At 44.2% G+C, this 14,579-nt stretch overlaps 1 protein-coding gene across 1 annotated transcript; it reads left to right on the forward strand.

The window, feature by feature from the left end:
* Positions 1-4,261: 4,261 nt before the first annotated feature.
* LOC102913959 (alpha-1B-glycoprotein) lies at positions 4,262-8,104 on the forward strand. Its single transcript, XM_006989006.4, has 8 exons — positions 4,262-4,387; positions 4,467-4,502; positions 4,576-4,881; positions 5,216-5,488; positions 5,681-5,977; positions 6,450-6,746; positions 7,514-7,804; positions 7,961-8,104. Exons 1-8 carry the CDS (start codon positions 4,354-4,356, stop codon positions 7,966-7,968), a joined length of 1,542 nt encoding a protein of 513 aa, XP_006989068.1. The 5' UTR covers positions 4,262-4,353; the 3' UTR covers positions 7,969-8,104.
* The last annotated feature ends 6,475 nt before the right edge of the window (positions 8,105-14,579 follow it).

Genomic DNA, 14,579 nt, shown 5'->3' on the forward strand with positions numbered 1-14,579 from the left:
ACAGTTGCCAAACTTCTGTGTGCAAATTACTCCTGAATTCTTCTGGCAGCACTTTTGTGTCCCATCCTTCTCTGTTATCAGCATGTGGTAAGTGTTTGCACAGAGCCCTAGCACCGGGACAATCACCTGGCTCAGTCAGCATTGCCCTAATGTCAAAGAGCATGAAGGAGATGTACACTTGGAGGTCCAGCACCTTGTAGCTCACGACAATCATGCCTCAAATGCTTTGTCTGAAGTAGGACAGTAATAAAGAGCCCCGAGGCCTCCAGGGTTTGCTCTAGACAGTAGAAAAGAATGTGTCTTTGTCATCACCTCCTTCTGCTTCTACAAGCAGGAGTTGAAATAAAGAGACTAGTGGCGAGGGAACTTCAATGTTTTCCCAATGTCTCTGCCTTTCTAAAAGTGAGTATAGTCAGATCTAATGGCACAGTCTGGATACTAGCTCCTGGAGGCTAAAGCAGGGAGACAGCAAAATCAAGGTTTGCCTGGGCAAGGGATCTGTCTCAGAGGCAGAATGCACTCTTGGCATTCTCCAGTCTCTGTGTTCCATCCCCAGTACTGATAAATCACCAGTAAGTATATATAATAAGTGACTGATAAATTTAGGAGCCTTGGCTTAGTCCAGAAAGAGGAGTTTCAAAACACGATGTAAAAGGAGAAAGTTTAAAAGGAGAAAAAGTTTTCTGTAACTACACCAACATGTATTTATGAGATGCCTTGACTGCATCTCACTATGTAGTTCTAGTTGATTTGTCAGAAACTTACTATGGCAGGCCTCCAACCCACAGAAACCCACCCACCTCTGCCTTCTGAGAGCTGAAAAATGGTACTTTTGAAGCAAGCCAAACAACTCCCCAAGTTTATAGTTGTGGAAAGTGTCCTACTCCCTTGAAAGCCCCAAGCTAAGGCATCATTCTTTGCTGAGTTTCTCTCACACAGAGAAAAGACATTCCAAGGTGTGCCCTAACACCACAGAAACAGGTACTAGTATCTGTGATCCAAGAGACCCTTAAATAACATCAGGCTAATTCTTGTCTTCTGACTAGCTCCAGCTTCAACTGCCCTCTAGACAGCTGATGTGGGATGAACTGGGTTCTCTGTATGTTCAACTTCTAATCTAACATCTGGGAATGTGACCAGAGAGAAGTCTCTCCAGATACCTTCAAGTAGCAGGTTCAAGAGGACCCTAAGCCAGGTACTGGTGTTCTCATAGGAGGAGAGTAATTTAGTTACAGAGAAGAAAAGCCATACCAAGCAAGGACAGACTGAGATAACAAAGCGATGCATATGCAAGCTAAGTACCACCAAGGATTCCAACATCCCCCAGGCCCTAAGAAAAGGAAAGGACAAATCAGGACCTTGCCAACCTCATAATTTCATATTTAGGACTGCTGGAACTCTGAGGAATACCTTTCTGTTGTTTTAAGCTCCCGGGTGCATGCTAACTGGTACAGCAACCTCAGAAAGATTAATTAGTATTGGTCCCATTGTGTGTGCCTACCTCAGATTAGTGATGGATTCTTTGCCCACTGACTACCTATTTCTTGGAATCTTTGGGAAGAGACAGAAGGAGGCATCACCGTCCTAACTTGAGCCCTGTGAAGTGCCCTAGCTGTTCTGTATACCACAGGGAAGAGCTGGCAGGAGTCCTCATAGAATGATGTAGTGGGCATTTGATTTTTGATTTACCTCTCCTTCCAGCAGGGGTGGGGGGTGGGGGTCATGTGGCACATGCTTGCACATCTAACAAAAACCCTAAAAATCCCTCATTTTCCTTTACCATTTTATCCACACCTCTTCTGAAAGTATCAAGTTTTTTTTTTTTTAATTTTGCAACTTCACCAGAAAGATGGAAAGTAAATTAATCTTGTTAAAAGTTTCCCAACTTGTTTCTCTTGTATTGAAGGCAAGAACTGAGACTCGGGACAAACTGATGCTCAGTGACTGAGAATTCATGTTGATGCATATTTATCAGAGTCTAAGTCTGCATCTTTTACACAGCAACTTCTCAATGTAAACTGGGAAGAGAAATGGACAATGTGCTGTAACATAAATTGTTGAATAGTCTTATTAATAAAAAAAAAAGGAGCCAGATATTGGGGTGAAAGCCAAAAGATCAGAAAGACAAAACAAGCTAGCCACAAGTTCTTACCGCTAAGAAATCCCCAGCCCAAGAAAGCTACTTCCTGTATATTCATGCCTTACCTACTTTTCTGTGCCCTGATATCTTACTTCCTCTCTCTGCCCACCTCTATCACTTCCTGTCTGTCTGTACAGATCTCCAGACCTCTATGGTTAACTAATGCTGGGATTAAAGGCATGGACCCCCATGCCTGCCTCTGTTCCCAGTGTGATCTTCAACTCAATGAGAACTGGATGAATCTCTGCCTCCAGAAGGCTAGGATTAAAGGCATGTGCTACCACTGCCTGAGCTCTATGTTTAGTATAGTGACTGGTTTTTTCCTTTGATCCCCAGGCAAGCGCTATTTGTTAGAGCACAAATAAAATATCACCATATGCAGAAAATGTGTTTATTATTTTCTTTGAATTCCTATTTTGATAGTTTCTTTATGGGTATTCTAGGCAATGTTGTGGTCCCCATGAGATAAGGGTATATTTTAACTCCAGTATGGTGTGTATCATTCTTGATAACTCTAGAAAATGGACAGAAGGATCTGAAAAGAGATATTAGAAACCAGAGAGGAAGAAATTAACAGTTTTAAAATAAGAAAAAGGACAAAAATAATCAGAAAGAAACATCTCAAATGCAGAGGTTTCAGTTCTGTCTGGTGGCACTAGGTTCGAACACCAGGAAACTGAGCACAGCTTAGAAAACCCCACTGCAGTGGGTGTGAGTCAGTCCTGTCTCAGCTGTATAGTAGATATTATCACTTGGAAGAAAGATACAGAGTTAACAAGAGATTTCTGGAAGGTAGGGAGTACAGGATGAAGCCTTCATAAGTTGCTCCCATGGGGGTCACAGTTTTGAAGGCTGTAATGATGGCCTTGTCCTGATTTTTCAGTTGAAGGCTACTGAGTAGGAAATCATGGACAGTGAGGAGACACACTGTCAGTTTCCAAATAGAGGAGGTTTTGTGGAGAACCATAAGGGCCCACTGACAAGTAGTAGGTCTTCCATGAGTTCCTTCTCAAGTTCTTACCTCCACTCTGCCCTCTAGTGAATTCTACAGAGCAGCAAGGACTGCCAGCCTCTCTGGAACCTTCCAAGGGAATAAAGGAGGATTCATTCTCTGGGTGAGAGAGGTTGCATGGCTGGTGACTTAGCACACTGGATGAAGGTAGCATCTCAGTTCTGGCTCATCCCTCACACCTGGCTCTAGTCATGACTGGATTCTTTTAGCCAACAGGCAGGGCAAAGCTTCATTCCTTAATATGCTGTGACCTTCTTTCCTGGTGCCAAGCCACTAGGGAAAGACCCTATGAAAGACCAGAGAAACCATGGGCTCTTTGAGGTAACATGTTCAGGGGCTGTGGCCTGTGATGCTTGTAGTCAATGGACACAAACTAATGATGAGAAGTATTGGTAAAAACCACAAATATTTTATGTTTGTGACCCAACACACACACACATGAACTCACACATACAAACATGGCCGGATAGTTACAAAAAGACAAAAATTTTCAAAATTAATGTTTATTTTATTCGTTTTAATTCACTGGGCTCTCAGCTTTTGTTGGTTTCATAGAGCCTAGTGTGTGAACAGTTTGAGAGATTGTGGAAGTCAAACCCCCATGTCATCTGTGAGGTAAAGTATTCTGTCTTTGCTGGAAAGGCAGTGGGAACTGGGAGAGTGACAGGAAATGCAGACTCCCCTTTCCTGGGGTTCCCAAAGGGAAAGAAATTCCCATTCAAGGAGCTCTGAGAATGTGAGGAGAAAAGCACAGGATGACTGTGGCCCCCAAACACTTACACAGTAGTTCAACTGATGGAGGACAATTTCTGCATAACAAAACAGCTTTATGTATTCCTGGGTTTTGTTTTTTGTTCTTTTTTAAATAGGGTCTAGCTCCCTATGCAGCCCAGGCTGGCCTAGAATAAAGTCCTCTTTTATGTTAATAAAATATGGTCTTTTATTGAGTCTAAAATACTGTTTTGTTGTGTTTTATAATCTGAAGAAGAGAAGGTTTTACTGTTACTATCAGTTTGGCTTGATACTTACACATTATTATTGATTAGCATTAATGCTGAATCCTCCCTGTCCCCATGCCAAGCAGCTGTCTCTCTGCCCCTACCTTCCAGGAAGGTCACACCAAGTGCAAGGTCGGCCCCGTATTTAAGTTGCCACTGCAGGTGCTCCCTACAAACACTCCAGCTGGACTGAGGACCCAGCCATGTCTCTGCTGGCTGCCCTGCTGCTGCTCTGGGGTGAGACATCCTGGGGCTGAGAATGTTGAGGGCCGGAGTGGTACGAACGACAGGAAACTCACAGACTCTCTTCCTACAGGTTTCACTCTGGACCCAGCAACTGCTGAAGTCTTTGGTAAGTTCAGAGATAGGGCCTGGGAATTTAGGGCTAACAGCAGAAAGCTGACCTTGGCTCTTTTCCACTCCAGATACTACCGCTGAAGCTTTCCTATGGTTAGACCCTCAGTCCCTGCTGGAACCCTGGGCAAACCTGACACTGACATGTCAGTCTGCTTTCCTTACCAAGGACTTCCAGCTGATCATGAATGGATGGCGCCAGCAGAGAGTCCACCATGATACATATGTCATGTCACACCAGTTCCCACTGGGAGCAGTCACAAGTGACAACAAGGGTGTCTACCGCTGCCGCTGTGGTGTGGAGCCCCCAACTCTTACACTGACAGAACTGAACAGGTGGACAATGCTAAGCAATCTTGTAGAGGTGACAGGAACAGGTAAGCAGGGCCATAATGGGGTCAAGGAGGTAGTGGAGGGAAGTAAATGGATGAGCCTCTATCCATGTCACCTGGTATCTCCTAGTCGCAGTTTGCTCATCTGTCAAGTGGGAATGTTTATGCTGTCCCCAGAGGCTTATGAATAATGAGTCTCATAGAATGCTGGGGACAGGCTTGGCACACAGTAGTGACCGTTTTCTTGCTCTTAACCTTATCACATACCCCCTGCTGCTCTTGCTCCCTTAAATTTTCTGAGTCTGGAGTCCCTACTCTCACTTTCTCTGCAGTGAGACTGAAGCATTCACCAACCCTGCCCCCCCTTCCCCCTCCACAGAGCCCTTGCCTGCACCCTTGCTTTGGCCTGACCCAGTGTCCTGGATCACACCTAACGTGGCCACATACCTAGTATGCCATGCTGCAATGCGGGGTGTAACTTTCCTGCTGAGGAAGGAAGATGATGATAATTTCCTGAGGGTGAGGAAAGCCCAAGACAATGTAGTAGCCAGGTTTATAGTCCGACATCCTGGTAACTACCGCTGCAGCTACCGCACGGACACAGAAGGCACCCCCTCTGAGCCCAGTGAGGCTGTGACGGTCACGGAGTATGGTGAGTGTTGAACCCCAACAATGAAAAGCCAGAGTAAGACTGGGTGCATGGTGTCCAGAGAAAAACCGGCTGTCCTTGAACTGTCAACTGGAGGACAGAGGTTTTGGGGGCTGGACAATGTCAGTTCTCAGTGGGACCCTACAAAGCAAGGTATCCTGGACTCCTGCCTCAGTGTTTGTCTCTGTCTTGCAGCTAAACCACCTGCCCCCATGCTGGCTTTCTTGGGAACTTACCAAACCATCGAGCACCCCAGCTCAAATGCGGTCCTTGCCTGCAAGGCTCCTCGGAATGTATTTGAATTCCAACTCAGGCAAGGGGAGAAGATGTTAACCATTCATGGGGCCAGACCTCTCCGAGAACTCAGCCTGTACTACCTGAACTTGACAGATATGGATGACCAAAGCCCTCTAACCTGCCGCTACCGTCTACACAGAAGTTTGGATACTTGGTCCGAAGACAGTGAACCCAAAGAGCTAATGTGGAGTGATGGTGAGCTTCACAGCTGTGCTGCAGACAAGAGGGGGCTGGAGAGTCAAAAATGGTGACTAGAAGCAAGCAACATGGGGACCCCAAAGCAGAACCTGCAAATCTTAACATATCATTTTACTCAGCCTCGTTTTCCCAAGCTTTCAACAAGACAGTTAATATAGCAACCTTGAACCGGCAGAGAATTGGGTCACCAAAGAAGTCTGGCACAGAGTTTAATAGGCCTCCATATGTCAGGGTATCTTAACAGGGATGAGGAGGTGGGCTTGCTGCCTGCTCAGAGCTTGGCAAGGCTAGGATGTTGAGGGGGTGGCACAGTGTTAAGAAGTGTCATCTTTTGTGCCCTAGAGAAGCAGGCAAGAGAGGTGGCAAGGAGGTCACTTTAAGCAGAAGGCTAAGGTAGAGCATAGGTTGGACCACCCTTGGGTCCCTTGCCATGCCTTCAGGCTGAGTCAATGTGTCTGATCCTCCACAGAGACACAACCTGCACCAGTGCTCACTGCAGAACCTTCGAGTCATGACCTTGAACCTGGCTCGACCGTGCATCTTCGTTGTACTGCACCCAAAGCCGGCCTCCGTTTTGGCCTACTACGCCAGGGTGACACATATTACCCCCTGATCCAGATGCAGAATCCATCTGGGACAGAAGCTGTCTTTGAGCTGCACAATATCTCAACAATAGACTCTGGCAACTACAGTTGTGTCTACATGGAACAAGAACCCCCCTTCTCAGGATCTGCTCCCAGTGAGCTCTTGGAGCTGCAAGTGAATGGTGAGCTGAGCATGGACATAAGGGTGGAAGGTCCAATGTGTTCCTAACTTAGGGACCAGAGTTCCTGGGCTGTGATCCTTTGAAGGGTCAACCTTTCTGGGTTATGCCTTCATCAGGTGTTAGACTTTCAGGACCTTGAAGTGGCCTTCCCCAAATGAGGCATGAAGCCCTGGTTTGTTTTCTATGTTCTCGGGTGGAAGGCATCTCGTAGAACCATGTTCAATGGTGTTATGATCCAAGTTTTTCTTGGTCAGATATACCCTCCTATGCCTCAGTTTCCCTGAGATGAACTTTTGCCAGGTCCACTCGTACCATTGACTGCCTTGAGCTGATGTGTAGTTTTACAGACTCTAGAGTCCCTGGGCATTATTGGTCCTACACTTTCCTCATTAAGGTCTCAGTGGGTCAGAGTTCACCCAAAAAAGACTACACAAAGGCTTCGGCCATACTTAGGTTCTGACCTCAGACCTTTGAATTGTGCTTCTGCTACCAGAACATTTCTGAATGGTCTCTTCAACACTCCAATGCTTTGGGCATCTCACGACATCCTGGGACAGATTAGGACCTGGTAGATCTCATAGACATTGTGATTTGGGGGTATAGACACCTAGAGGAGGTGGAGATTTCACAGGAGCAGTGTTTATGGCATAGGGAAGGAGAGGGAGCTGCAGGGCTCAGAGTGGACAGTGCAAAGGAAGTAGCTAGAGCAGACCCGCCATAGGGCCTGGCAGAAGTTGCAACAACCTCATTGCCATCCTCCCTCACAGGGCCACCACCCAAGCCAAAGCTCGAAGTTCTGTGGACAGGCGTTGTTCCGCTGGGCCGTGAAGCCAAATTTCGCTGCCACGGCCATGCGCGCATGGTCAACATGGAGCTGCTGCGTGAGGGCTTTCACACACCCTTGTGGATGAATCAAGCAATGAGAAGCACCACAGCTGACTTGAAGCTGCCCTTCGTGGGTCCCCAACATTCAGGCAACTACAGCTGCCGCTATACCGCCATGTCACCCTTGAGCTTTGAGTCTGGGACCAGCGACCCTGTGGAGGTTATAGTAGAAGGTAAGGCTTCCAGGGCTGTGTTAGAGTTTTCCCTCTTAAACATGTTACCAGGACTGTACACTGCTTAAGTGCTTAATCAAGTGTAGTGTGCAAGGACCCTGTGGCAATTTTTTTGTTTGTTTGTTTGCTTTTCATTCACTTTTTTTTTTTGTCTAGAAATCTGATATGGCTGCAGACACAAGAAAAATGGTGTCCTTGGAAAAGGTTGAAGACCGCCAGAGCCCCCATTCTTCCCAGTGTAAGATGCCTCTCCTTCATTCCCCCTGGGCTCAATAAACATTAAAGAAATGTTTCTTTAAAGTCTGTCTTCCTCCTGTGTTTCCAGAGTGGCTGCAAATGAGGGGGGGGCAGTGGGGAGATGTTCTTCCAGGCCTGAAACCCTGTGTCCTAAAGAGGGTAGGTTAAGGGTTAGATCCTGAGAAGACAAGAGTGAAGGCCTGGGCCTGTTACCACATTTCTCAAAATCCCTTTCTTCGGCCCTCTTTTCTGCCTTCCTCTTAGCTCGAATTCATTTCTTCCTCTTAAAGCAGGTGTGTGCACACACCTTGGAGCTCTGGTCATGTCTATATAGCATGGAAGGGTCTCTCCCTGCCCTAGCAGTAGGTTAGAAAATGCAGCATTAAAGAGTTCTGGCTGCTGTTTTATTTTTATTTTTTACAAATAAGCTCTGATGGATGGCATCAGAGTGTGTCCAAATCAATGCGTTATCCCAAGTGACTCAACCAGAACAAACCAGAACAATAAACCATCTTCAGAGCTGAACCAATATTTTGTTCCCTTCAAGCCTCAGTGGAGACTGAGACTGAAGCCTGAGGTGCTGATCCCTGAAGCAGAAATAAGGGCCCTCAGCTCAAAACTACCCTGCCTCCCTGACTTCAATCCCACAATCCCCTGTGCCTCTGGTCCCCAGGATAACAGAAATACTCCAGGCCTCCCTGTGACCACCATTCCTTCAGTGTCTTTGGTCAGAGGACCCTTCCTTCTCCCTTCACCTCTCACATGCATGCTAAATACTAACTCATGCTTCAAAGCTGAAGGGTCAATTCAGTATTGTTTTTCCAAGAAGTTCTAATTGGAAGTTCAGCACAATCCAGAGGCCAATTTGGTTGGGGAAGATCTGAAAGATGAACAACAAGATGGAGCCTGTTCTTAAACACTACACAGTCTAAGGCAGGACAAATGCTTCAGTGAGTGAAAGCTCTTACTGCAAAAGCAAGGCCACCTCAGGTGATACCCAGAGTCCATAATGAAATGAATAGATGAGAAGGATGTGGTGGCATGCATCTGTAATCCCAGTGATCCTACAGTAAGATGGAGGGAGACAGGAGAAGAGAGCACCACCAGGCTTGGAGGATAGAGTGACTGAAGGAAGAGACATCCTGCTTCAACATGGAAGAATGAGAGAACAAACTCTCCAAAGTCATCTTCTAATCTGCATGGACACAATCATGTACACACCCATCCTCACATATACACATCTAATAATAAATAAATAGTTGAGTAATGTGCAGTAAGATGCACTCATAGCAAGAGATGCAGTGTAAGAATTCTAGTGAGCTCACACTGCTGGTGCGTAGACCTCTATCTTGAAGTCCTTGTGAACATCATAATAGGTTACTTAGGCTCTTTGGAGATATTGGCCCCTGATATAGCTGGAGATGTGTAGGAGAAGACAGGAATTCTGGGAGATAGCAATCATTTCTCCTAATATTATTATTCCCAATTTAGAGATGAGTAGACACTAAATTAGTGTCCCAAAATTCTGAGTTAACAAACAGCAGAGCTGTTTTTGGTCCCAGTGGGTATCATTCTAAAGCTTGTTTCTTAATCATTAACTCAGCTTGGCTTTAACTTGCCTTGGGGATCTAGGCACAAAGGATTTCAGGGATGACCTTTTTTGTTTCTGTCTTGAGAAAGATCTTACTATATTATATCCCAAGATAGCTCTGGATTCCTTGGCTTCCTAATCCTCCTGCCTCAGTATCCAAATCACTGGGATTACAGTTATGTGCCACTGTGCACAATCCTGCTTTGAAGACTTAACAACCAGAAGAAACAGAGCAGGACAGGTATGAGCTGTTCCACAAAGGGCCAAACCCTAATCACAGAGAAGATTTTTGGTGGAAGAAGGCTAGTTGAGGCTGGGAACACACACGTGTCATAGGCTCTACCTTAAAGCAGTTGTGCCATGGTGTCCATGCAGAGCATGTGTGTGATGTGAGAAGATCATCAGTGATTTGAAAGTAAAAAAAAAAGAGAGAGAGAGAGAGAGTTGATTTCTGAATATTCTGGTAAATAGTGGAGTGTTCTCTGACAACATAATGTGGGTCTTCGCTTTTCTATACAATGGCTACAACTTGTTCTACATTTTTGGTCTGTGATGAAGGCCAAATTAAGTAATGACAAGTGATATAGTATCAAACCCATTTCCTGGGACAAAACAGAGGCTGAATTCCTATGAATTTCTTCTACATCTTGCAAAGATTTCCCACCATGCTACGGAGGTGAGTCTAAGCCTATTCATTTTGTCTGCCACAGAGCAGACAAGAGCCTAAGACCCCTCTCCATATGGCAGTAGAGACCCTGGCAACAATCCTGTCAGGAAGTGGCTAGGGACAGATCTCCATCTCACTGAGCAGAGCTTGCTAGAGTCAAAAGGAAGAATAGGGTCCATCCTCAGGAACAACCAAGGGAACAAGGGAGCACCCATTCCCTGAAGAAAAGAACAGGTAATTGTTTTATTAATAATATTTATCATAGTCCCAGTGCTTTCTCAGGCTAATTAATTCTCTTCCAAATCCTGGAAAACAAATGACTGGTGTGTCTATTTCTGAACCAGGGATATAGAGAAGCATGTCCTCCACAATGTCTGATGAAGAGAAAAGCTGTTTCATTGCTTCCTAAGGCCATGTTACCCTAGGCAGGAAGAGCCCTAGTGGATATTTAGCCCTTTATTTATCAAGTCTGTCTTCAAATAAGTACAGTTACCCAAGGAAATAACACAAGGAATCCCACTTTGTCATTTTCATTCTAACAATGTGTCCCAAGACACAGTACCAGGAAGTCAAGAGTTTTTTCAGCCAGTGTGATGGTTAAAATCAGTTTTATCTCTTTTCCTGGAATTTAGGATTAAGCCCTTGTACCATAACAAGACTTGTAGGTAGCTCTCAACTCCATGGTCCTCTACTCATTGTGTTTTGCCAGCTAAAATCGGGGGGTCCTAATAAAACACAGCATTTCTTTGTCTACATAGCAGGGGATTTTCAAATATGGAAAATTAGAATAGACAAACCAAGTCACAGAATAAAGGGAAATACAGCTCACAAAACCAGATGAGTCAACCATATATTTATTTTTTTTGAACTACTTCCTAACTGTAATTTTGATAATGAGCAGTGTCCAGTTACTAAGAACATCAGAAATATGTGTTTTCAGATGTTTCTGACCCACAGGTTGACAACTGCTGGTTTAGAAAGATGATAAGATTCAGCAACACAAAAGAAATGGTAGGTAAAGGAAAATTCCAGCCTCTAGGCATGACATGACCACTGCTGGCTTGAAATAAGAGCTGGTGTGATCACAGTCAAGAAAATTTCAAAAGATCAAGTGATTAGGCTTATTAAAGTTCTGCTGTAGGACCGAGGACAGGGCTCATCAGCCCCGCACCAGAGAGTCCATCCACCATTCTCCTCTTTACAGTATGCATGAGCAGTTCAAGACTTAGAGACAATGGGAGGTTGACAGAGTAGAGACTCAAGTAAAAGTGCTCCTTTGGTGACTTGTCACCAATACCAGCAGGAGATCTCAATGACACAGCTCTCATTAAGTCCCATGCACCTATAAGTACCATATACCAATTCTCATTCCAATAATGCTACATTTTCATTGATTCGGGAACTAAACTGGATGGAGACATGACTGAGATCTATTGGTGTCCAATCTGAAGGAAGTGGGCATGTCTACGTATCTTCCCTGGAAAAGTCACACAACTGTGTAGATGAATTTCTAAATGGTCTTATTAAATAAAATCATGGAGCCAAAAATTGGGGTTAAAACCTGAGAGAGATCAAAGGAATAGGAAGAGCCACAGGTAACCTCACCTCCCCTACTCTGCAGCTTCCAAATGCAACTTTCTTCCTGTCTACCCATGCCTATATGCCTTGCTGTTCTGCCATCTGATTTGCTCTCTGTCTAGCTACATCACTTCCTCTTTCTGTCCAGCTCTGTCACTTCCTGTCTGTCTGTACAGACCTCCAGAGCTCCATGGTTAACTAGCATTGGAAATTAAGCCATGTGTCACCACACCTGGCTCCGTTCCCAGTGTGGTCTTGAACTCACAGAGACCCAGACAGATCCCTGCCTGCCAAGTGATAGGATTAAAGGCTTGTGCTACTGTTGCCTGACTTCTTTGTTAACTTATAATGGCTGGCCTTTTCCTCTGATCTCCAGGCAAGCTTTATTTATTAAGGTACAAATAAAATATCACCACATTTCAGCACAAATAAAATATCACCACAACTGTTGTTCAAGTACAGACAAGATGCACAGTGAGTGAATAAATAATAAACAAATAAAAATGCTTTAAGCCCAGAACAAAGCAACCTGGGGAGTGAGTTTCTCCCGCTGTACTCCTCTGACCATCAAACCCAGAGCATGGCTGCACCTAAGAAACCGAATGCTCTAATATTTTATATAGTGTAAGAAGACAATAAATACGTATTTGTTAAGCAAGTAAATCACAAAAGCAATCAAAAGTGTAATCAGCCACACAATCACTTGATGATGTTGACAATTCCATCTTATTGATAAACAGTTTTCCAGTAATACGGCACAAAAGGAAATCAAAAAAAAAAAAGAAGAAGAAGAGGAAGAATTCTAGTGTAACAGCTAGTAAATAATTAGACGTTAATTATCTCTGACTGGAAGAAAAATGTAACTCAGTTATCCCAGGAGACCTCCATTATGAACAGGGAAAACAATGTGTCACAGATTCTAACCTATTTATAGCTTTGGGCCCACAAATGATCTGTTGCTAAAAAAGAAAAAATCCATTAATCTCCCAACTCAAGAAGCAATGTTATATTTTGAATAAAAACAAAATAAACAAAATTAAAGTGGGAAATGAATCAGATATGTTGTAATTCATTTGAAAGAGCCAGAATTTGCTGCCTAACTCTCCCTGAAACTCCAGGCTCATCCATCAAAGAAAAGTGCATCAGATGACATGGGGATTTTCCATTCCCTTTTCAGACTGAATTAACCAGTTGATCTGAATGGTAATTTGACAGGACGCTGGAAGGGAAAACTTAGGTGATGGAATTATAACAGAGGTGGGAAAAAATGCTTAATAAAGTTTGGTGGTGCCCCTGGTCTGTGCTTATAATCCCTTACCTTGTGTTGTAGCTCTTCATTCATTCATTCCTTTCTTCCTTGCCTCACATTGTAACTTTTCATTCATCCCATTCTCCCTCACCTTGTGTTGTAGCTCTTCATTCATTCCATTCTTACTTTTCTCTCTGGGAGTTCTTAGGAGGCTCTAATTTCTCTTGCTAGAATCTGAGAAGGATCATGTGCATTTTCTAATCTATCTTTACAGATTTCAAAATCTGAGACAGTGACTGATTTGCTCTTGTTAGTACAACACAATCAACTGAAGCTCCAGAACCAAGCTGCTAGGCACGTGTTCCCAGCCCTGTGCCACACAGCTCAACAATGGCAGAAGTACAGGCAGGGAGTGGCAAAGCAGTTCCTTGCTGAAATCAGTCTTGATCTCCAGAATTCTTCCTGGGTGGGAGCCCTCCTGTATAATCATGATGTAGAGGGCCAGGTCTTCCTTTCCCAGGCTCCACATTCTGCATGCTGTTCAGACAATCCTCTTCCAATCATATGTCCTCCTAGACTGCTGTTGGGGCATGCAGGCTTTGCTCTGCTTTCTCTTGCTGGTATTTTCTCCCTTCCTTACTTTGGCACATCCTGATAAGAGATTTTGTTGTTGTTGTTGTTGTTTTTCAAGACAGGGTTTCTCTGTGTAGCTTTGTGCCTTTCCTGGAACTTACTTTGTAGCCCAGGCTGGCCTCGAACTCACAGAGATCTGCCTGCCTCTGCCTCCCAAGTGCTGGGATTAAAGGTGTGCCCAACTACCACCAGGCGAGATTTTCCTAGAATAGTTAAGTAACGGGTTCAGTGGTAGCACAGGTAGAATAAGCCCTTCAGTTGTGTTTATGTACCTAGAATAGCTCCCTTTACTAGTATGAATGGAGCTATGTGAGCAGGCTGGAGGTGAGCACAGGGCCGGCAAAGAGAAATAAAACATACCAGATGTTTCCATTCTAGGACAAGCGAAAGGAAGCAGACAAACAAAAGCCCAGTGATGACAGTTTTTTACAGAAAAAGTAAGAGATGACATTATCAAATAATGTATACTATTGTTTGTTCTAGTGCACACATTTGAATATTTTGATAATGATAATGATTGAATTCAGGGTCTTTGTGCACTCAACTTTTAAGTTACAGCCCCAACCCTACACAGGACTTTTGTATTACATTTTGTGATAGGAGACCTGTATTATGTTCATAAGAAAAACAACATATAGTTACTATTTTTAATAGGAAGTGGTAAACACAAAGATGCCCTGCCTATCTGAGAAACAGTTTAAGAAATTGTCCAAGCACCAGCTAAGACTCCTAGCAATAATAGAGAGGGTGCCTGAACTTACCTTCCCCTACAATCAGATTAGTGACTACCCTAATTGTCATCACAGAACCTACATCTAGT

This window comes from Peromyscus maniculatus, chromosome 20 (genome assembly GCF_049852395.1).
Source record: "Peromyscus maniculatus bairdii isolate BWxNUB_F1_BW_parent chromosome 20, HU_Pman_BW_mat_3.1, whole genome shotgun sequence".
In the NCBI taxonomy this organism is placed as follows: Eukaryota; Metazoa; Chordata; class Mammalia; order Rodentia; family Cricetidae; genus Peromyscus; species Peromyscus maniculatus.